Source organism: Dipodomys ordii, unplaced genomic scaffold (genome assembly GCF_000151885.1).
Source record: "Dipodomys ordii isolate 6190 unplaced genomic scaffold, Dord_2.0 Scaffold21, whole genome shotgun sequence".
Lineage (NCBI taxonomy): Eukaryota > Metazoa > Chordata > Mammalia > Rodentia > Heteromyidae > Dipodomys > Dipodomys ordii.
Window position 1 is genome coordinate 10,261,188 of NW_012267237.1, and position 24,102 is coordinate 10,285,289.

At 40.1% G+C, this 24,102-nt stretch overlaps 1 protein-coding gene across 2 annotated transcripts in view; it reads left to right on the plus strand.

The window, feature by feature from the left end:
• Positions 1-24,102, plus strand: part of Fbxl7 (F-box and leucine-rich repeat protein 7) — a 360,151-nt gene that overhangs the window by 86,332 nt on the left and 249,717 nt on the right. For both annotated transcript variants that reach the window (XM_013013860.1, XM_013013861.1), the window contains exon 2: positions 15,464-15,553. In XM_013013860.1, the coding sequence (XP_012869314.1) occupies positions 15,464-15,553 (90 nt within the window). The remainder of the gene's footprint in view (positions 1-15,463; positions 15,554-24,102) is intronic.

A 24,102-nucleotide genomic window follows, 5' to 3' on the forward strand; every position in this document is an offset into this window, starting at 1 on the left:
ACCAGAGGCTGTGGATACTGGCACCAAACACATGGCTCTGAAGATACTTGCCAATCATGTTGAACAATACTGAGCTTCGGGAAGAGCGGTCCTTTATTCTGACATATGCAGATGAAGCAAGACATAGTCTTCTCATGATCTGTGGGTCTCAGTAGCCCTTCAGAACTTGGAGGTTCAGGTGCAAATCTGTTGTGATGCTCTCAGCACTTACTAGTGAATGAACCTTGTGGAGAGTCACACGTTAATGTGTGTGGCCTTTAGGCTGTCCATGGTTCGGGTCCTCTTATTATTCTGTTCAGAAACCCAGCTGTGAAGCCCCATCTGTCAGCAGCAGTAGCAGCAGCAGCGGCAGCAGCTGTCCCTGTGTCGGCTGGTATTTGTGTTAACTCTTGAAGAATTGCTGAAAGGCTAGTTGGTGTGTGTTTGGGGTGGGGAGGGTGGGTGTTATTGCCAGGGAGGGCTTCTGGCTCTGTCCTGGGTCATTTGGTGAGATACTGCTTACCCTTTTCAACATGAAACCATCTATGGTGTTATGCTAAAGCTGCTTGGCTTTTTTTTTCCCCCTTCAAGCTCACAGGCTCAGCCTTCTTCCGTTCCATGGTATATTAACTCCTACTTGCTAATCTTGCATGTCTTCCCATAACAAGGCTGCCACACAGTGAAACTTGAAAAAGGGATCATCCAAGACATGATGGAATTTTCTGCTTTTTGTTTAATTCTGCAGAAAACAGTGTTGAAGTTCCTACTGGCTTGAGCAGTTTTCTTTCTGTTCCCCAAGTTGTAGCCTTCCTGGAATGTCAGAATATGACCTTATTTGGAAATAAGTTTGTTGCAAATGTAGTTAGTTAAGATGAGGGAGACTGAGTAGATGGGTCCCTAATCCAATATGACTGGTTCCGTTACAAGAAGAGACACCAGGGGCCCAACTGAGGGTTGAGGGTGGCCAGCATGTGATGAGACAGAGGCTGGAATTTCGCTCTTCAAAGCAAGAAATCACCACCGATTGCCAGGAACCATAAGAATCAAGGAGAGAGACGTAGAACAGATTCCTCCAGATCCTGAAGGAAGCATGGCTCTGTGGAACCTTGGTTCAAAGTTCTTGATTTCGTATATATAATATGGTTCTTGATTTCAAATAGATAATACAGTTCTTGATTTCATATAGATAATTTTTTGCTGTTTTACCCATCCAGTTATTGGTAATGTATTATGATGGTCCCAGGAAAGAAATTGAGAGTCCTGACATGCTGTGTCACCACTGGGAATCTAGGTGAGTTCAGGAAGCTGTGTTTTGCATGGTCTGCTCATTTAGATTGGTTAGTAGTAGCGTAGTAGTAATGTTTCCTAGGATACATTATGGGTTCAGGTCTGCTTCTTTAGGTATAAATGTCCAGTTGATTTTAGCAGTCAATTACTTACTTGCATTTCAACCCATCAAATACATAGATAATAAGTGTCCATATGTACACCAAGCACATGGTTCCTTTTGGGGACGTAGCAATGCATGGAGCAGGTAAAAACTCACCTTCATAGAGCTGGCAATCAGGTGGAGAAAACCAGGGTGCTTATTGTCAATCAACCAAACTCTTTCCCATTGTCTACATCATCATCATACAAAGAGCAAACTGTTAAATAATAATGAAATCCTATGCACTGAAGTATTTGAACACTGGCCAACTGACATTAAGTTCCTCTGAATCCTCAAGATAGAGTAATAAAATCAAAAGGAAAAATAACCCCTAGAACTTTATCACTTAATCATCTCAACTAGAAACTTTATCATAGTATATGTAAATCTAATTTTATAAATGTGTCTGGGGTTCACTCTTTCATACAGATACTGATTGGGTTTTTTTCTAGTGCATATATGTAGCATGTATTCTTAGCATAGGTTTGCTTGATTTAATTCAATGATTAAGAATATTAGCAGGACTAGAATGGCTCGTGTCTCTAATTCTAGATCCTTTGGAGGCAGAAATCTGTAAGATCATTGTTTGAGGCCAACCCCAAGGCATAAAGTTGAGACCCCAATATTAATCAATAATAAGCTAGATTTGGTGGTACCTGTCTGTCATCTCAGCTACATAGAAAGGCAGGAGGATTGTGATCCAGAAAGGCCTGGGCATAAATTCAAGATCCTACTCAAAAAAATAAGTAAATAAAAAGGGCTGGAAGTGTGGTTCAAGTGTAGAGCACCTACCTAGCAAGTGTGAATTCTAGATAAACACAGTATGATTCGATAAGATCAATAATAGCTCACATTTATTATTTATTGTATGTATGTACCCTGATACACAACTTACTTATTCATCTGATTTTTCCCTCTCATTTTATGAGGCTGTCTTTACTATTAACCCATTTTTACATACTAAGAAACTGAAGGCATGGGAACACCATCAAGGTCAAGCAGATAGATGTTCTGGTGTAAGCCATTTGACTCTAGCTCCACACCATCTCAAATGGCATGCTTCTTTAGCCTTGTGTGGGTTCAAGAGACTTGCTTGAAAGTCAAGTCTTTTCTCCTTTATCCTAAAATCTGTAGTCACTTGGAGTAATACAGAAAGGATTGACTTTGATTGAGTTGTTTTTCCTTCTTTGTCTCCTTCCTACTCTTCCTCTTCCCTTTCCCACTCCTCCTTTCCTTCTTCCTCCTCCTTCTCCCCTTCTCCACACTCCTTTTGTCTAACTAAACCATTTTCCATTAATGGAGATTGATGCTAGGATTTACGATGATTGCTCATCAACTAAGATGATTTTCATTTTATTCCGTGTATGCTCATCTTTTAGGTTGTAAGTTGATATGCTTAATTGAGTAAGTATCTCTCTTTAGGACTCAGGAGTAGGGATAAAATCATTTGGTATGTGATGGAATAGCTATCTACACTTCTCCTCGGCTTTCATTAGCTTCTTGCCTCTTGCCTCTATCTGCCTGTGTTGATAATGGTGTGTGTGTGTGTGTGTGTGTGTGTGTGTGTGCATGTGCCAGTTCTGTGGCTTGAAGTCAGGGCCTGAACACTGTCCATGAGCTTTGGTGTTCAAGGCTAGTGTTCTACTACTTGAGCCACAGCTCCACTAATGGCTTCTTTGTTGGTAGTTTAATTAGAGATAAGTGTCTCACTGACTTCTCTGCCTGGGCTGGCTTCAAACCACGATCCTCAGATCCCAGCCTCCTAAGTAGCTAGAATTACAGGTGTGAGCCCCTGGCACCTAGCTGCATTGACAATTTTGTATGGTTCACAAATGACATCACATCTATACCAGTGGATCTTGGCATACAGAAGGCCCCTCACTTCTGCTAGGTCATGTATTTAAGCCCGGTGGCAACATTTCACATGCTGGTTTTGCTTGTGTGCCCTTGGAATGGGGCATTTTTTCCAGTGCTCTCCCTTGGGCCTGCAGCTGTGCATGAAAAGCGGACTTTCAGGGACAAGGGAAGCCCTGGGCATCCTCTGCTGCTCAGCTCCAGTGCCGCAGGTGTGTGTTTAGATGCCGCGACTCTGCAGTGCCCTGTACCATTTCTTCATGGAATAGTCTGGATTCCTTGCCACTTGGGTTGCACAGCCCTGCCTGAAGTGAACATAGAACACTTCACAGAATCCTTTCTTCACACTCCATGCCTTGAAAACTCAGAACTCTCTGTCTACTCTGGGGCCGAGACAGTTTTGAATGTCTTCCAGGAGATGCTGCCTCAGCCCTACATGTGTTTCTTTCTGTCCTGGGAGAACTCTGTGTACGTCTTGGTCAGTCGCCCTGAGCCTCTGTCTTAGGTGATTTGGAACAATGGATATCAGGTAGTCAGCAAGAAAAAAAGCATAACTAGAATGGCTCCTCTATGCTTCATTTCCTTCCATTCCCGGTTCCTTCTCAATCTTTGCTCCTGATTTTTGCAGCATAAAGCAAACAATAGAAAGTGTGGGGGAAGAAAAGAAAGAAAAAAAATGAAGTGAAGCTGACTGTTAGGAGAGACCAAGAAGAAGAAAGGAAAGAGAGGAGACAGAGGCATCAATAGACATTCATCATCCATGCAGAAGGAGGGCTACAATTACCACTGAGCAGACCTGGAAGGGCACAGAGAGAGGGGTCTGGGGTCCAACTGTCGCAAAATGAGGACGTTGTTAGTTGCAAAATTGGGCAGTCTCACCAGGGGCAATGTGCACTTTTAGAAAGGGCTGGGGTGAGGTTTTAGGGAAAACTGGCCCCGAGGGGAGTAGAGATCTGTGGGACCATGAAGGTAGCATCACAGAGAAACTCAGATTCTTTATTTCTTTTAAATTTATTTATTATTACTAAGTAGTGGTAAGTTACAATTCCATAAGTCAGGTTATGGGTACAGTACAGCTTGATCAGTGTAAACCCCATTCTTCCCCATTTCCCTCTTTTCTGTCCCCACCATCAAGTTAAATAGTTAAAGTTTACGTAATATTCATTAATGCCATTATTCTAGGTTTTGTGCTCGACAACAAGGCTGCTAAGGTTGCATAAACCACCTATTCCATGGTCCTCTTTGGACTTAAAGACCCAATATGTTTTTACAGTCTGTATTTAATTTTGTTCCACAAGTTAATATGCACCTGGCCAGGGATTAAACTGAATGATTCTTTGAGATAACGAATATGAGTCTGTATGTACAGATATTTAGACTTTGGATCAAAGGAGCAAACTATCTGAAGATAGCAATCAGGAAAATGACAGTAAAGTCAATTCACCCAGTTCTCCCTTGATCTATTTCTGTGATGCTGAGAACAATCTGAACAATCTTTCTTTTCGTGTGTGTGTGTGTGTGTGTGTGTGTGTGTGTGTGTGTGTGTGTGTTTAATGTGGACATTTAATATCAAATCAGGTTCCCTGGGTCCACCAGCAACAGCTTGGAAACACGTTATTGGAGAGAACAGGAAATGTAGAGGTGAGGTCACCACTGTGGATGCACAGGTTAGAAGTCTGCAGCTCTAATCCCTGTGATACAGTCTGGAATTCATAAATCAATTTAGGCAGAATTTTCTAAGCCTTTTAAGAAAGTGAGAAACCAGAGGACTCTTTCAATTTACTTTGGTTATATATTAATTTTTCTTCTCTCTATGACACCCTTTTTAGCACACTTAGGAGAAAACTACTTTTACATTTGCATATGGTTAAAATACTGTCTTAGTAAAATTCTGTCTTCATTCATGGAGAAAAATATGGCACACTCTAACAGACAGACAGTCCAAAGTGGATGCTTGATCGGGAAAAAGGACCAGGACATTCTTCTACAAACCTTCCTGGGCTAAGAGACTACATCCAGTAACTAACTAAGATGATTGCACCACCAGCTATAGTGTGATTTGTAATTTATTCATACACAGTTAGCTATCTAACAGATACCATTTGTCAACCTCAGTGGATTATGCTTCCCTTGCTTTGATCTTTATTTGTACTCAATATCTAATTGTTCAGTTATTCTCATTGGGTCATTTAGTCCTCTTGGAAGGAAATTAAGTAAAACTAAAAACTTGTTTCTTTATCAAATCATAGTTGTGATGTCCTAATAGCACATGATAAAAATTATAGTAGCCACTGGTCAAATAAAGAACTTCAATGTGGATAAAACCAATATGGAGTAGAGTTGTCAATCTTGTTCATATTAAAAGATCTCTGGTGGAGCTATAAGGTACATGTAAATCTCTCTCTCTCTCTCTCTCTCTCTCTCTCTCTATCCTTTTATATGTAGTAGCAAGAGAATTATTGTTTTTAATTTCATTTCCTCTTCCCTGATCCCAATTTAACTGTGATAAATTAGTCAATGCCATTAACTTTCAGCCTGCGCTCTCATGGGCCCTTGGTGTCATCCAATGATCGACATAGCCTGTCTCACTGTTCCTCCCATTTCTGGAAGAAAAAGGTAGGTAGGTAGTTGCCTTTTGTTTGTCCTTTTTCTGTTTTAAGGATGGAGACTCTGAGGCCCCGAGATTGAGCTCTCTTTTTCCAGGCACATTGCATGGTGGTGGCAGCTTGTGGCAGAAATGATATTCCAGCTCCTGAAGATCTGTAGCAGTGAGGGACGTGTCACGTGTGCAACTGACCAGCCTGCACTACCCAGTTGTTTAGTCAAGCTCTATTCCAGCATGTTTGTGAAGCTTTGAAGGCATGAAGTAGAGGTGGTTAACATCTATAATTAATTTACCTTAAATAAGAGAGATTACCTTCAATAATAATCTGATTAGTACCACTCATGATGGAGAGCCTTAAACAAACACAGAAAACTAAGATTTATTGGACAAACAAAAAGAAATTGTGCCCAAGGTTACATTATCAGCTTCTGCCTTAGTTTCCCCCTTGCTGGCCAATCCCGTACGTTTCAAACTTACCAGCCCCAATTATTATGTACACCATTTCTTTAAAATAAATCATAAATGTGATCAGTGCACCCCTATGATGTGACATCAGTGCACATGTGCCATGATACCACTTGCAGAAAGGTGGAAGAGATTTTCATCCCTAGGGTGCAGACGAGGAAAGACCAAATGTGACTTGCCCATGTGTTCACCTGGGGCTTGGAGGCGATGGTAAGGTCTCAGCTCAGCTCTGACCCCAGAGTAAGTGCCATTACAAACACTCTGACACTCAAATGCCCTATCATGCCAAGTGCAGGAGCAGGCAGCCAAGGTGGGATTCTCAGCAGAGTGCTAACATGGGCTCAGCCCGTGTTTATGTGGCCATCAGCAGAGTACTCTTCATACTGCATGCAGGGTTCTCAGTACAGCTCATGCAGAAGCCCAGGTCTCTTACTTCTTAGCTGGTGTGGAGTCCAAGGCATTAGCTTTCCACGTGCTTCTCAAAGCCAAGTGGAAACCTTGGTAACACAGAGGTTGTAGCATAATAGACATGGTAGTCCATCAAAGGGATGCTCAGTTGAAGCTGAATAAAGCCTTAACTATATCAAGGGACCTTAGATAGACATTAAACCACCACATGATTGGTTCTTCTTGGTAGAAACATCTGCACAGGTTTGTCTGCCTCCCACTGGATCCTGACAGCAGTCTCTCCTCTGGTGACCCTTGTCTAGTCCTTGGCTTCTTCTAATCTTTCCAGCAGCTCCGCAGGGTGGGTTTCTCTGGCCTCTTCTCCACACCCCCTCCCCCTTAGCTCCATGACATCTGGCTTTGATTTAATGAAGAAATGGAGACATGTAGACTGTTCCTTTGCCAGAGACACTTGTCTTGAAGAATGTTTTCATCACGTAGACTTCACATTTTGGATCTTAAGGAATGAATGTTCCTATTCCTCCCTTTAAGTTCTTTCTGTGCATTTCTTTTCAGAACAACCCTTCCCACCATTCCTTTTCCTCTTGAACTCACTGCAGAGATGTGTATGAGTCCAGGAGCAACACAAAAACTATTAATAGCATCCGGATTATGAGCTTGTAAGATGCTGAGTATTTCTGCGATGCCTTCCTTGACCCTCTCACATACTCCCACCCATCCCCTCTCCCTTCTAGAGGAGGAAATTAAAGAAACTAAATCGAGAGGGTTTAACTTATTTGCCCAAGTCTAGAAAAAGAAGTAGGTAAAAGACTAGGCTGTTATTTTAAGCCATACTGAGGTTTGAATTCAAGGCTCAACCTTGCCAGGGTGGTACTCTACCACTTGAGCCATGCCTCTTTGCTGGCTTACTGGCTGGTTGTTTAGAAGATTGCGTCTAGTCAACTTTTTTGCTTGAAACCCAGGCTTATTGGCTCTAGATCCTACCTACCCCCTTTCCAGTCTGCCTAAACTGGTTATAACCTGCAGGATTGCATTTCAGACATGACATAATATTTGATCAGTCTTCATTATTGGCATAGTCTGCATTCTCAGATTTTCCCTACTTGCTCAAGTTGGCTTGTCATCATGCAAATTAGTACTTGTGGCGCTTGCGGTTCATGTACAGCTGAGGGAAGAGAGGTGAAAACTTTGGAATAAAAGATCAATACATTCTGCTAATATCCCAGGGTTTATAGTGTGTCTTAGGTGACTAAAATGATTGATCCGCTGACAGCATTCTCCACCATGTGATTTAGAATTAAATACATACATTTTAACCACCCACTTTATAGATAACATTTACCAACGTCAGTGGATTAGATTTCCCTTACTTTGACGTTTATTTGTGTTCAATACTTAATAGTTCGTTCACTTGTGTTCCTAAAAGCAATGATGCTGTGATGTCTCTTGTATGTTTTAGATGCTGCATTTAGATATACGTTGTTGTGCTGTTGGCCTTGAGTTCAATGTTAATTAATCAAAACTGTTTACATATTCAGTAGGGTGTCTTTGAAGAGAAACACATAAATTGTGTATTGATTGGTGAAGAAAATGCATCCAGAGTTTCATGGAAATCTAGCCTGTATTTGTTTTCAGAGCAACGATTCAATATTCACTAATTCAACATTGGGTGACTTTATCAAATATAATTACCTCATCCAACAAGAATCTACTCTACTCATCTTTATATTACTTTGTTCGTTTAAAAAATATTTTCATTGTCTTTAAGTAGTTGTACAAAGGAGCTGCCATTCACTGAAGCAGTTTCTAAAACACAGTGCATCCTGATCATTGTCTCACCGCCCCTTCAAAACCACCCTTTCCCTTACCTTCATTTTAGGTTATGTATTGACTCTTTTGCAGTTTTTCAACTTTGTTCTTTTTACTCAATACAGTTTATGCTCAGGCATTTTTCAAATGTTTTTACTTCATCCAAGGCCACACATTCTCAGGGACGGCGATATTGCCCCCTAGGGGATAAAAATTGGTGTTTGAGGAGTCAAAAGGTAACTGTTACCCTCAGACATAATGCAGAGAAAACCACACAGCAAATGCCAGCAGAGCTTGATGCTACAATTTTACTGGTGAGCGTTAGGTTAAAAAAAAATCTAGGAAAATAGGGGTTATACCATTGGGGAGGAACATACAAAGCAACAAAAGAATCACATGGTATATTAAAAACAGGTTAGAAATGGGCCGGGCACTGGTGGCTCACACCTGTAATCCTAGCTACTCAGAAGGCTGAGATCTGAGGATCTCGGTTCAAAGCCAGCCCAGGCAGGAAAGACCGTGAGACTCTTATCTCCAATAAACCACTAGAAAACCGGAAATGGTGTTGTGGCTCAAGTGGTAGAGCACTCGCCTTGAGCTGAAGAGCACAGGGACAGCGCCCAGGCCCAGAGTTCAAGCCCCACGACCAACAACAACAACAAAAAAGGTTAGAAACAATAGAAAGAAAAAAGATACATGTGTCCCTATCTTGGGGTTCATTTTGCTTAATATCATCTTATATGGTCATATGTTCATAACCCCTGTTTTCACTGTATTTGATGTCAGTACCCTGTATCTTGTATATACACCTCTCTAATTTGGGGAGGGGAAGGGAAAAAACAAAATGCTTAAACAAGGTTGACCCATTGTAACAATGAGATGTACAAATCACTATGTTGAAAATGAACTTTACAACTTCAGCAAGGGAGGAGGAGGAGGGAAGGGATGCTAGGGGGAAAACAAAGGAGGACGCAACAATGCTCAATAGGAAATATACACATTATCTTGCTCATGTAACTAACCCCTCTGTGCAGCATTTTTACAATAAAAAACATGCAAAAAATCTAGGAAATTTTCTTGGGAGGTTAATAATGGGAAAAGATTCAGATGTACACAATGCAAAGTGAAGATTTACTAATGTTTACTAAGTATTAGTGTTCACAACCCATCACATACATTTAGTGTTACCTAAGGAATAACATCCATAATATCACATTCTCACCTTTAATCTGTGAGCAATAGACCAGCATTTCTTTTCTTTTTTCTTAAATTTTTTTTTTGGTCCGGTCGTGAGGCCTGAACTCTGGGCCTGGGCGCTGTCCCTCAGCTCTTCAGCTCAAGGCTAGTGCTCTACCACTTGAGCCACAGTGCCATTTCCAGCTTTTTTCTTTTTTTCTTATGTGGTGCTGAGGAATCGAACCCAGGGCCTCAGGCATACAAAGCAAGCATTCTACCACTGAGCCACCTTCCCAGCCCTAGACCAGCATTTCTTACTCTGGAATTTGTGGCTTACTAAAGGATGTACATGTACCTGTTCTCAGATATGTTTGAGAAATTCCTCTGAAACTTGTTAATTTATTGTTCTATTTTGTGCTTTTAATTTGCCAATAATAGATTTATTTATATATTTATTTTGTAATAGAATTTGAACCCTAGGACCTCATGCTTGCTAGACAGCCACTCTATCATTGACTGTGCCTCCATCTCTTGTGTGTGTGTGTGTGGGAGGGGTGTATCTCAGTTGTGGTGCTTGAACTCTGGGCCTGGGCACTGTCCCTCAGCTCTTCAGCTGAAGGTTAGCAGTCTACCACTTGAGCCATAGCGCCTCTTCTGGTTTTGTGAGTGGTTTATTGGAGATAAGAGTCTCACAGATTTTCCTGCCTGGGCTGGCTTTGAACCGTGATCCTCAGATCTCAGCCTCCTGAGTAGCCAGGATTATGAGCCACGGGTGTCTGGATGCTCCATCTCTTTTTAATTGTGCACTGGTTATATTGGGATGAAGTCTCACTTTTTGCCTGGGGATGTGCCTAGACTTACATCCTCCTATTTTAGCTTCCTTACAGGACCCAGGATGACAGGCATACACCGTTTCACCCAGATATTGTCTTAGAAGAGGTCTTGGAAACTATTTTCCAGGACTTGCCTGGAATTATGATCCATCCAATCTCATCCTTTCTTGTGGCTACATGTAGCTTTTGGTGATAATATTAAAATGAATGGTCCTAACACACACACACACACACACACACACACACACACACGTTTAAGGTGATAACTAGAATAGTTATAGAATAGTTGAATATACCTATGGTGTATTCAAACATCAAACTAACCGATAAATATATGCGGTCATTATGTGTCAGTTAAAAATTATACCTATGCAACAGCGATACTCAAAAGAACAATATGTTGGAAATGATCTGTATTACTTGGAAGGATGAGGGAGAGGGAAAGAGGGATAAAAATGAGGGAAGGGGTAACAAGTTAGACAAGAAATGTAAATGTAATCATTAATACAATTTTTCCCAAGTCTTTCCATTTCCTAACAAATGGGGCGATATCATTCTTTCTGATGGAAGCATGGGATTCCATTGTATTCACTATATAGTAATTTTACTTATAACAGAGGCTTGCTATAAGAGTTCAGTGTCCAAGTGTCTTGTTTTCTAAGGAAGGGGTCTGCATGAATGGTTCTAGAAGAAAAGATTAAACTTAAAAATGCTAATGAAATAATGAGACTAAAATGACTTCCTGCTTCATGTATCACTTGGCTTTAACAGAGTAAGTCCCCCAGAGAAGAGTGGAGGAAAAGGATGGGCAGGTTGGGTTCCTACGTAGCCCAGTGTAGGACAGGAATGCCAAAACCAAAAGAACATGTGGGCTTTAGCAGCCAGTATTACATTGAAGTTTGAAAAGCAAGTTAATCTCAGCAAAATAACATCATCTATCATGTTAAATTAGTGCTGCTAATTTGAATGTTACGTGTTTTACTGCTTTGTGACTGGTTTCTTATTTTGTTTTGGTTTTCTGGTTGAATCAGAAATAGAGCACATGGAATGAATTTATAGTGTTCCATTTGTATATCACCAAGCAATAATATAATTAAAATAATTTAAGTCTGTATATTGGTGGTGCTCAATAATGTTTTCTTTTGGTGGGGGGAAGTGTTCTCATTACCCAGCTTAGAAGAGTAAGTAATGGCTTTATAGAATCATAGGCTTTGTGAACCATTAGGAATTAGTTAGTCCATCCACCTCCCTTGCCAGATGTGGCCTCAGAGCCTGGCAAAAACAAGGGAAACTGTAACCAGAAACCAGGAGGACATCTGTCCAACCCAAAACCCTGTGTTTTGTGTCTATCTCTAAACGTAGACCACAGAAGATCAGGCCCCAGAGGCTGGTCAATCACATGCTAAGGGCCAATGTAATGGATAGAGACAAAGTAAATAATACACTTGTCCCAGAGCTAAAAGTCACAGTGAGGACAATGGGAGAAGAAAACCATCAACCATTTTCCTTCCTTCCTCTAATGAGGTTACTCAAGAGAGTTGTTCCATGATTTTCAACATGAGCAAGCAGAATCCTGAAGCTCTTTAAATCCCCACTTTGTGCTTTTCTACTCAGTATGAATTTAGTCTTTAGAGTCGCTCTGCCTCAACTGGTGAGCCTGTGTACTGTCTTTGTCTTTGTAAGCTGCTATAATCAACTTTTATAAACCTAGTAACTCATATGCAACAGACACTTATTCCTCAAGGTTGTGGAGATTGGAAAACCTAAGATCTGGGTTCCAGAACAGTGGCTGTTTGCCAGAGACCTTCTTCCTGGTTCAGGCACAGCTGCTTCTGTGTCCTTGGCTGGCTGGAGAGGACAGGGAGCTCTTCTAAGAGCACTAATCCCAGTGTTGAGGGATCCACCTTCATGAATTAGTTGCCTTCCAAAGGGCCTCCTTCTCCCAAATGCCACATCCTTCTAGGTTAGCGTTTCAGCATATGAATTTGGGGAATGTAAACATTCAGTCGATTGTGCTTACCATTGGTTAGGGGATACTATTGGTAAACTATTTCTCGGCAGAATGTAAGAGTTTTGATTAAAATGTGTGGATTAAAAGAACGAATTCTTGATACACAAACATGGTGCTGGCATTAATTTTCTATTGCTGCATAAATTTACCATACCTGAGCAGCATTATATGATATATTTATTTATGATATATTTATTTTAATGGGTTCCTTGGGTCACAATTCTGGGCATGGATTTACTGGGTCTTTTGTTCAGGATGTCAAAAAGCTCTAGTAAAGCACCAGAGCTGTTCTGCCTCCCCTTCTCCTCCCCCTCCTCCTTCCCTTCTCTCCCTTCCCCCATCCCCAACTTTTCTCTTCTCTCCCCCTTCCCTTCTCCTTCCTTCTCCCCTCCCTCTTTCCCCTCACCTTCCTTTTCTTTCTTCCAGTTCTTGGGTCCTCTTCCCAGCTAACATAGTTATGAGGACTCATGTCTGTCTACCAGTAGTGTGCATGGAGCTTTGAGCTTCAAGGATATATCTTCTCTAGACACTAAAATCCAAGCACTTGCCCAATTAGGACAAAGCCACCTAGGGAAATCTCCTTTTGGATTAATTACAATTGCTTCATTAAAAAAATTATTGTAGAGGGTGATGTGTGGAAGGGTTATAGTTATGTAATTAAGAAAATGAATACATTTCTTTTTTAATATGTATTTTTTGTAAAGATACTGTACAGAGGGGTTACAGGTACATGATCAAGGTATCGAGTCCATTTCCTATCGAGCATTGTTACACCCTCCTTTTAATTTCCCCTACCATCCTTTTCTCCCCACCTTCCCAACTCCTCCCTCTCCTCCCCCCCAGCCCCCCCAAAGTTGTAAAGTGCATTTTCAACATAGTGTCTTGTACATCTCATTGTTACAATGGTTCATCCTTTATCCTTATTTCAGCATTTTGTTATTTCACTTTCCCTCCCCAAATTAGAAAAATGCATATACAAGATGCAGGGCACCAGAATCGAGGACATTTCTATTTTTTTTTTTTTAGTCCGGTCGTGGGCCTGAACTCTGGGCCTGGGCACTGTCCCTCAGCTCTTCAGCTCAAGGCTAGCGCTCTACCACTTGAGCCATAGCGCCACTTCCGGCTTTTTTCTTTTTGCTTATGTGGTGCTGAGGAATTGAACTCAGGGCCTCAGGCATGCAAGGCAAGCGCTCTACCACTGAGCCACCTTCCCAGCCCGAGGACATTTCTTTTTGAACAGTATTAACCCTCCTTCATTTTCTCCTACTTCCTCCCCCCACTAACCTCCTCCTGAAGTTGTAAGGTTCATTTCCAGCATAGTGTCCAGTAAGTATCACTATTGCATTGGCTCACAGTTCACCCTTTTTCCCTCCATTTCTGTGATTCCCCTTCCCATCCCCAAAACAGATAAACTTGTATACAAAACAAAGGGTCCAGAAATTTAAAAAAATGCTAACATGAATAAGCCAAAGGAGGGAAAAAAAAGAATGAAAAAAGAAATAACTGCAAAGAATACACTAAAAAACGTTCTTGTTTCCATTTCTTGGAGTTCATTTTAATAAGCATCATTTTATATGTTCATATGTTCATAGCTATTGAGTTATTGCAATCCTCTGCTAAGAATATCTAGACATATTTAATTATTACAAATGAAGGAAACCATGCAGCCTGTGTTTTTTTGGAGTCTGGCTTACTTCGCTTACTATAATTTTTTCCAAGTCTTTCTATTTCCTTACAAATGGGACAGTGTCATTCTTTCTGATGGAAGCATATTGCAGCATTATTCACCACAGCTAAGATATGGAATCAACCCAGTGCCCCTCAGTAGATGAATGGATCAAGAAAATGCGGCATACATACATACATACATACATACATACATATATATATATATATATATATATATAATTGCTTCTTAAAAAGTTCAATCACATCTGCCAAATGCCCTCCCCTTTGCCACATGGTATTGGTTCAAGGCAAACCACAGGCTCTTCCCACACAAAGATGGAACAGGTGACATAAGAACATGGGTCATATAGGGAGGTCTTCGAATTCCGGTCCTTTCTGTGGCATTTGGAGAAGGTTTATCACTTTTAATGTACATGATTATCCATGATTATGTAGTGATTATATTAAAAGCTAGAGGTGTAGAAACTCATCCCTGCCTTGAGGGATGATACTTAGGCCAGGACTCCTCAACCTCTGGCCCTTGAGCTGGCTCACTCTTTTCTCATTGGTGAACTCAACTTTGCATTCTCAGATGGTGAAATGCATCCTTGGCTCTCACAGAGATGTCAGTAGTGTTCTTGCCCAGTGACAAGCAAAACCGAACCAGCCATTGCCCCATGTCCCCTTGGATGGGACAATCCTCCCCAGCTGAGAAATCTTGTACTAGAAAATTGAACTGTATTTTTTTAAGGACCTGTTAAAACATAGCATTTGTTTTCAAAGCAATGCATCTGTGTGAAACCAGCAGGTTCTTTCTCCCTAGATAATGCCTCCTTAGATTTGCTTATTTCTTTTTACTGAGAAATGTATAGTTTATAGTTGCAAATAAAAACTAATGCAGTAGATGTGTTCCCTACACGTACATTCTGATTCACGTGGATGCCAAAGTAAGATTACGTGATCATAACTGACCATGTTTGATAATCTTGCCTGAGTTTATAGTCAAGACATATTATGAGAGGGCTTTAGTTCTGCTTTAATTTGGGTCAGATAGTTCCCCAAAGATATTTAATACATAAAGCAAAAGCCTTTAGTAAAGTTCATTCTTGATATGGTAGCTCTGTTCTCGAAAACAAATGATGTGGCTCAGTGTGGGGCTGTGGGGAAGACATGGGGAAGTTCTGAAATTACAGCACTCACAAGTTGCTCATTCCTGTTTTCTCCAGGCAAAGGCAGCTCAAGCATCTCATCCGACGTGAGTTCAAGTACAGATCACACGCCAACCAAAGCCCAGAAGAATGTGGCTACCAGTGAAGGTGCGCATCTGGTTTTCATTCTCTCCTCCTTTCACAAGGCTGGCTCTTTTTGGAAGACAAAGAAAATGTGGGAGTTTGGGTTCTCTTCTGCTGAGCAAGAGCATATGAGATGATTAAAGAGGAGAAGGCAAAGGATTTGCTAAGTTTCTTTTCAGTTGTGCTGTTGTTACTGTCCATTAAAGGCAAGGGGGTTTATGTGTCTGGATTTTAAGGCAAATGCGAATCCTTTATGAAGATGTGATTGGCTGACTTAAGGGAAGCTTTCTGATATCCCATGCTGTTTTTCAGTATGGCAAACATGATTATATAATCACATGCTAGAACATTGGAGGTCCTGCCCAGGGCTTGCAGCATGGTTGCATCTAAATTCAGACTGGTGCCAATCGTTGGGAGTAACAAAGGAGATTTGCTTGATTACTTAAAGAAGAAGTAGAAAAGCATCCTTTTGGTACCGAGATTGGTATTGTTGGTATTCCTGATGAAGAATTTGACCTATTTGTACAAATGCATGCTGGAATTCATCTGCTTTCTAGTCGGTAGAAGGTCTTGGTTCTTTTGTGTGAGGATTGAGTCAGTGTTGCTCTGGTAGTTATTTTGTGGAAAGTTGGTGTTGAAATTGACCCAATGATTTTACTTTCTTGCTAAACATGATGAAAGAATTGTTTCTAAATGAATTGTGCAATGAAGGTTCAGCATACACTTTAGTGTCATTTGGACATATTTTGACATGTCAGCAGATTTTCATGACATCATATAGAACCTTCTTTCCTGATGTACACAGGATATTGCGGAATGAAAAATGCCCGGTTTTGTTTCTGAGCCTTCATTTCTGCTGCTTCTCAGATTTGGAAGCATACTTGTGGGATAATGATGGCCTGTTGAGGTCTGTGGTTTCTCTTTGTATGTGTAATAATCCATATATGAGTGATGATGAACTCCACCCCTGCTGGTGGAGTTTCTCTGCGTCGTTTTGACTGGTTTCAGAGAGCCCAAAGCTACCTTCTCGGTGATAATCATCCCCAGACTAACATAGCTCTTCAAACTGGGTCATACTCTCTTGTCTTTCAAGCCTTGGCATTGTATGTAACCAACATATTGGTGCTTTCTCCTCAGTGCGGGGGGACACCAGGTAGCACTATAGTTTATTTGTCTGCCTGCTATTATAAACATGGGCATTCCACCATTGTTGAAATTCAGTTACTGTAATATGCAAATCTGGTTAATAGATTTTAGATATTTGGTCCTTTTATTTAAATTTCCTTTGTTATTTTTTTCCTCCTTAGCAAAAATAAAAAAACACAGTTCTATGTGAGTTTTGTTGCAGACGTTGGAGAAGGGGACTAAGGGATTTCATGCATTTAAAAATAAATCTTGCTGGGCATTAGTGGCTCATGTCTGTAATTCTATCTACTCAGGAGGCTAAGATCTAAGGATCTTGGTTCAAAGCCAGCCCAGGCAAGAAGGTCTGTGAGATTCTTATCTCTAATTAGCTACCAGAAAACCAGACATGGCACTGTGGTTCAAAGTGGTAGAGGACTAGCCTTGAGCACAAAAGCTCAGGGACAGTGGCCAGGGCCTGAGCTTAAGCCACAGGACCAGCATAAAATAAATAAATATGAAAGTAAAGCATTTATTTTTATTTAGTTAGTTTAAAAATTATTTTATTGTAAAGATGTTGTACAGAGGGGTTACAGTTACATCAGTTTCTTGTTGAGCATTTTTACCCCCTCCTTTGTTTTTTTCCTACTATGCCTTCCCTCCTCCCCTCCCTCCCTTCCCCCCTCCACCTCCACCTCCGAAGTTGTAAAGATCATCTCTAACATAGCGTCTTGTGAGTCTCATTGTTGCAGTGGGTCATCCTGTGTCCTTGTCTCAGCATTTTGTTGCAGGATACCAAAATCAAACACAGTGACAACAGGGCATATTTATCTTATTTTTTAAATTTATCTTTAAGTAGTTGTACAAAGGGGTTTCCATTCAGCATCCATTTGTGAGCATGATGCTCTTCATTAAGGTCACCTCTTATCTCTCCCCGCCCCCACCTTTCCCCTCAATTTTCCTAGTTCCGTTTTCACTTACGTACATTGAATAATACAACTGCATTTTCCCACTTTCTCTCTCTTCCTTCCTCTACCTCCTCCCCTTGACCTCACCTACTCCTGACAACATATGCTCCAGTTCCCTGGTATTCATTTTGTTAAACTGTTCATTGTTCAAAGGAGTTACAGCCATGGAATCCTCTCCTGAATATACCCTACTTTAGTTAATACATTTGTGAATATATGCATATGACGCTGTTTTTGTTTATGTTATTATACATATTTATGCTCTTTATGCTTCAAAATAAAATCCATAGGAACTTTAAGTTTTCGTTTTCTTTTGCCTTTTTTATTGGGAAGGAGGTGAAGACCAGCCAATGTTTGACACATTTTGCCATGACATATTTCCTGTCATCCTACGGGAAGAAGTAGGAAAGCAAAACAGGAAATTGTGGTGTTCGTATGAAATAAAGTGTTTGCCAACTGGACATTCATCAGTGAGACTGGGATTTCTTTCCTGATCTCCCTTCAGAGGAAGAGCCTCAATCCTCTGAAAGACATCATCCATTTCCTTACATCACTAAATAGTTCAAAAGGCTGGGTTAACTTTAGCTAGTCTTGAATATGAATCCAGGTTGTCGATTTTGAATCAATGAATATGTTAATTATTAAAAAGCCACCATGGGTCAGTCTTATTTACAGCAAAGGGTGTTTCAGGGTGATTTGCTGCACAGGTGGTTTTTCTAGGCTGGTGTTCCAGATAAAAGATAGCAAGCCACGCCAATTTTCTCCAGTAAATGGTATCTCCATGGACTGGTGTCTCCACAGATACCATTTTTTAACCAGGCATTGTGCACACCTTTGTAATTCCAGCAGTTGAAATACTGAAACAGGAGAATTAGGGTTCCCAAGGCAACATTAGCTATGCAGTGAGATCCTGTCTCAAAAGAAAACCCATTTAAGGGATTTAACCAAATTTTATCACGAGCTTGGTAATTGTATAACTTGCTCTGATGTATGGTACCTGCCTAGAGCTTACCTGTGTGTTGTGTTTTTTCTCAAGATGTTCTGAAAGTCACAAGCAATAACTCACTTTTGGGTTTTCTTCTGATAGTCTCAAATCTTACTGCTCAAATGTTTGTTGTTTTGTTTTTAGTGCTACTAAGGTTTGAACTCAGGACTTTGTGTTCATTAGTTAGGTGCTCTACTGCTTGAGCCATGCCGCAGTCATTTTCTCTGTTCATATTTTGTTTCTGTTCATTTTAGCCTAGGCTAGTCTAGACCATGATCACTTATTTAGGATTTATGCTTCTTTTATAGATAGGGTGACAGTGCTTGTACTATACCCAGCCTTTTCTGTTAAGAAAGGGACTTGTGAACTTTTCTTTGCCCAGGCTGGTTTTGATCCATGATTCTATCTTTCCCTTCCAACTAACTAAGATTATAGGTATGTGCTATCTGTCTGGCTTCAGCTCAGATTTTAGGTGTTCTAGCACCCAAGTTAATGATAATTACTCTGGAAAAGAAGAAAAAAAGCAATCCCTGAGTTTAAAAAAAATTATGGTGCTGGTTCTGGGGCTTGAACTGTCCTGAGCGGTATCCTTTAGCTGTTTTACTCTACCATGTTGAGCCACAGCTTCACTTTGGCTTTTTTGGTGGTTAATTGGAGATAAGAGTCTGAAGGGACTTTTTCTGCCTAAGCTGGCTTTGAACTGTGATCTTAGTTCTCAGCTTCTTGAGTAGCAAGAATTAAAGGTGTAAATGTCTATGTCCAGAGAATCCCTTCTTTTTTATGCAGACTGCATAGGAGCACACGTAAAAATGCACCCTTGGGTCCCTTTGGACTATTTTTAAGAACTGTGTTTAAACTTTGATCATAAGAAAGGACCAGCAGAGTGGAAACTGATTTTCCCATTGATTTCTGGTGGATTTATTAAGGTGATTTTCTTTAGCCCTTTTATCCTATCTTGGTTTTTCACCTCTGATCTCATGGTGCCTGTGAGGGACATACATAGAATCCTTAGCTTGAAGGTCTGAGTGATGGTGATTTCTAAAAATAATATATATTGTGAAGGACAACACTGCATTTTTCTGCAGCTTTTGAAAACCATGATATTACCTGTACTAGTTGGGTTGCAACACTTTGAAGTAGTGTGGGAATTTTCCATGATGAGGAAGAAAAAATGGTAAATTTCCCCCCTGAGAATGGCACCTGTGACTTACTAACACAGTCTCACAGAAAAGTTTGTGCATCTTGTTCTTGCAGCTCTAAAGCCATACCCCTTTTTAAGGAATTGGTATCCAGCAAAGCTCTTTCTCCTGATAAGTGGTATAGGATTTCTTTACAGCCCATTGTATTTCTTGTGACAGTTTAAGTTTCTGCTTTCTTGACACTATAGGGGGTTTGGGTTCATGTGTAGAAAGCTGGACATTTTCCATTTTTTTTGAAATTTTTCTGGTTTCCCTTCCCCCCACCTCCCTCAGCATAATCTGCATTCCAACATTGTAAGACACAGCGTAATTCTTTCCAGTTGTGTTGCTATTCTTTCTCCTCCACATTGTTTTAGTCTTCTTTTTTTTCTTAATCCCTGGGGTGTTCTGCAAGGAATTCCCATTGACTTTCAGCAGTGAAGGTCACATCTAATGCATGCGTGTGGAGAAGGTTGCCACCAGCGTGGAGTGAATCAGTTGCAGGCTGTTGCATTGGACTAGAACATGCAGATGCTTCTTAGAAACAGCAAGCTGGGCTTTGACTTCTTTTCTTAGGACAAAAGGGTAGCAGAAAGTGGCTTTAAGTGTGACATCTCAACAGCTCCGCCTTCCATGGAGCAGTTACTTCGGAGGTCAGAATTAAGTGACTGATGAAGTGTTAGCATCATCCAGCTGCTCTGTAAACACATTCAAGTTCAGATACTGACACCCTGGCAGCACAATCGAGGGCTGCTTTCTAAACACTGGCTATCAAACCAGACAGCTATGGAGTCACAGGACTTAGGAGGTTCAAAAAGCCTTGCCAGTTTTCTGATTTGATCTGATACATTCATGTTACAAAGAAATAGCTAGGCCACAGCAAAGTGAAGAGATTCCCCCCCCCCATCGCCCCCGTCAAGACTAAACACCTAGTAACTACTCAAGCAGGAGTTTGATGTAATATTGTTTGGGTGAGAACTAAGCAAATGAGAACAAATACAGCCTCATCAAAAGCTAGTTTTGTGTACACAAAGGTATTTACTTCTCTTTTTTTGTTCCCTTGACTTCTAACTGTCTATTTTGACTGAGCCCACAGGTTATGTGGAGAAGCTTCGGAAAGGTTGTTGAATCCAAATAGACAGTGACTTCTGGTAGGAGAAAAGGTGAAGGGTTCTTGTTACCTTGGAAGACACTGTCTTTGAGCCGGCCTGTCATTTTGCAATAGTGTTTTCATTGGCTTATTTAAGACTGCAATATGAAATTGCTTGCTTAATTTGGAAAGCAGGTTAGATCTTGAAATCTTTCATTAGGGGCATGTAAAATGAGTTGATTTGTGAAGAAGTTTTACTGATATTCGTTTCATGGATTCTAAAATCACCAGTTTATGTATATGGTTTTGGGCTCTCTGTACTTAAATTAGGCCAGTGCAGAATAGAGATATTTTGAAAATGCTCAGACATATGGCTTTGTTTGCATTCACTTTGCCTTTCTCATATCGTCTTCTCTCTACTTCTTGATTCTCCTTTCCAGACCAAGTTTACATGAATCACTCACAGGGATGAATGATGCTTTCTCCTCAAGATGGGTTCTATTCCCTAATAAGTCTTTATTTTTTTAACTGCCCAGCAGATGGAATGCTCGTTTTAGGGACACAGAAGTTAGTTATTGACAAAGATGGCCATGAGCCTTGATTTCTTTTTTAATTATATATATATATATATATATAATATATTGCACAGAGGGGTTACAGTTACATGAGTAAGGTAATGAGTACATTTCCTATCAAGCATTGTTTCCCCCTCCTTTGATTTTCCCCTACCATCCCTTCCCTCCCCACCTCCCCAACTCCTAACCCCCCAATCCCTCCCTTCCACCTGGAGTTGTAAAGTTTCATTTTCAACATAGTGTCTTGTACATCTCATTGTTACAATGGATCAACCTGTATCCCTATTTAAGCATTTTTTCCCTTCCCCTCCCCAAATTAGAAAAATATATATACAAGATGCAGGGCACCAACATCAAATACAGTGAAAACAGGGGTTATATCATGGGGGAGGAACATACCAAAGAAACAAAAAAAATCACATAGTACATTATAAATACGTTAGAAACAATAGCAAGAAAGGAAAAAAAAACACTTGTGTTCCTATCTTTGGGTTCATTTCGCCTAACATCAGCTTATTTGGTCATATGTACATACTTTTGGCCTTTTCTGCTTGTCCTACACATGTACTAGTTATTGCAAATTAGGGAAACGATGTTCTTTGGGCCTGACTTACTTCACTTAATATAATATTTTCTAAGTCTTTCCATTTCCTAAAAAATGGGGTGAAATGAGCCCTGATTTCGAAGATCTATTCTCAGAAAGAATGAAAGTTTACTGAGAATTTCTTCGTTGTTATTGCATGTTTACTATTCATACTCATGGATCCACTGTGACATTGCCATAGGTACATACTTGGATCATATCTACACACCCAACTAATGCCCTTTCATGCTGTACGAGTCCTCAAGAATTTCATTCTGAATTGTTTTAATAACTTTTCATCAGTGTGTTTTGAAGATAATTACTAAAAGTGTCTTTTCCAATGCCAACTCTTAATTGTCTTTCATTGAAAATAGTATCTATGGATCCTTATACAACTTAAGAATCGACTTTAAATTCTTAGTTCTAGAACACAAAGTCAATATTCCAGGCTGCTGTCATGGCGAACTACTGAGGGTTCAATTTGAGGCTTTCCATTAATCTCCTCTTGCTTTAACGTGAGGTTGCTATTAAAATCATTTGTGACATTTGCTCTAAATGCTACAATCTATTTTGTTTAAAACAGAACCATGCAGTTACTCTTTAGGTGGAAATGTCCACACGTGGAAGATACTGTATTCACAGCATATCCAATGTCAATCAAGAGAAAGTGTAGTCGAAACATATAACATAGGAAATACAAATAGGAAGGGAAAGTGACCCTGAAGAAATATCTTTAAAAATAGTTGTAAAATGACGCTGATCCAAATTGGAACACCTGGTGAAGCTCTAGGAGAAGCGGAGGTTGTAAATAAGTAATGTGACATTAGGATTTTCTCTTCTGTGTATGGGGAAAGGGATGACTGGTTCCTGCAGAGGTTTGTCTTTGCCTTAAGAAATCCGATTCTAAGCATAACCATCTCTGAAAATGTCTCTATTACAAATGAAAGCTTTCCAAAGAATTAGGTGTTGAAATTTCATGTTTTGCAAATCCAATTAGCAAGTCACTGCTTCAGAACCAAGATAGTATTATTAGTATTAGGTTATTGCCTGTTGGCCAGTTAGGTAACTGAAAAACTGCATCAGGGTAGGGGGAAAACAAATGAGGAGGCAACAATGCTTAATAGGAAATGTACTCATTACCTTGCTCATACAACTGTAACCCCTCTGTACAGCATTTTTACAACAAAAAACGTACCAAAGACTGCATCAAACACCTCCGGTGATTTGCTCAGTTAAATAAAGAAATTAAATAATTTGCTCAATTAAATGAAGAACTCAAACTTGCATGCCAGGATTAGATTAAGCAGTGGAAAATGTATCGTTTTTACATTTTACACAATTGATATGTGAGCCTGGAAATCTATGATAAAGTTCTGAAATACCATCTCAAAGAAAATTTTGATCTTTAGTATTCTGATTCCATTTCCAAAAAAACCCTCATATGGATTTCCTCTATTTCTTTCACCTAGTTGGTCCTTTTTGCTAAAAAAATTCTAATTAAGTAATATGTTTTAAGCATAAACGTTCTGGCTCATCTAAGTAGAACTAAGTAGTTCTAATGAAAAGTTAAATCATTCCTAAGATTTTTTGGGAGGAGGGCAATAATTTGAGAAACTTAATTCAATGAGAGTTTATTACAGAATGTAGTACAAGCTTAAATACATATATTAATCCACTTATATAGGGTGCACCAATACATGTCAGTCACTGGTCACAAACCTGTAATAGAAAGGAAAATTTCTCCCCATACTTTGGTTTTCTTCTGAAAGAATTTTCAAAAGTAAGCTAGGTGCCCATTGCTCAAACCTATAATCTTAGCTACTCAGAAGACTGAGATTTGAGGATTACAATTTGAAACCAGTCCAGGCAGGAGAGTCCATGAAAATCTTATCTCTAACTAAACAACAACAAAAAACCCAACCCCTCCACCCCCCCTCCAAAAAAACCCTCAGAGGTAGAGCTATGGCTCAGATGGTAGAGTGCTAGCCTTCAGCAGAAAAGTTGAGGCCTGAGTTCAAGCCCTAGGACTGGTGTACATTCAAAAAAAAAAAAAGAATTTTCAAAAGTAAGTT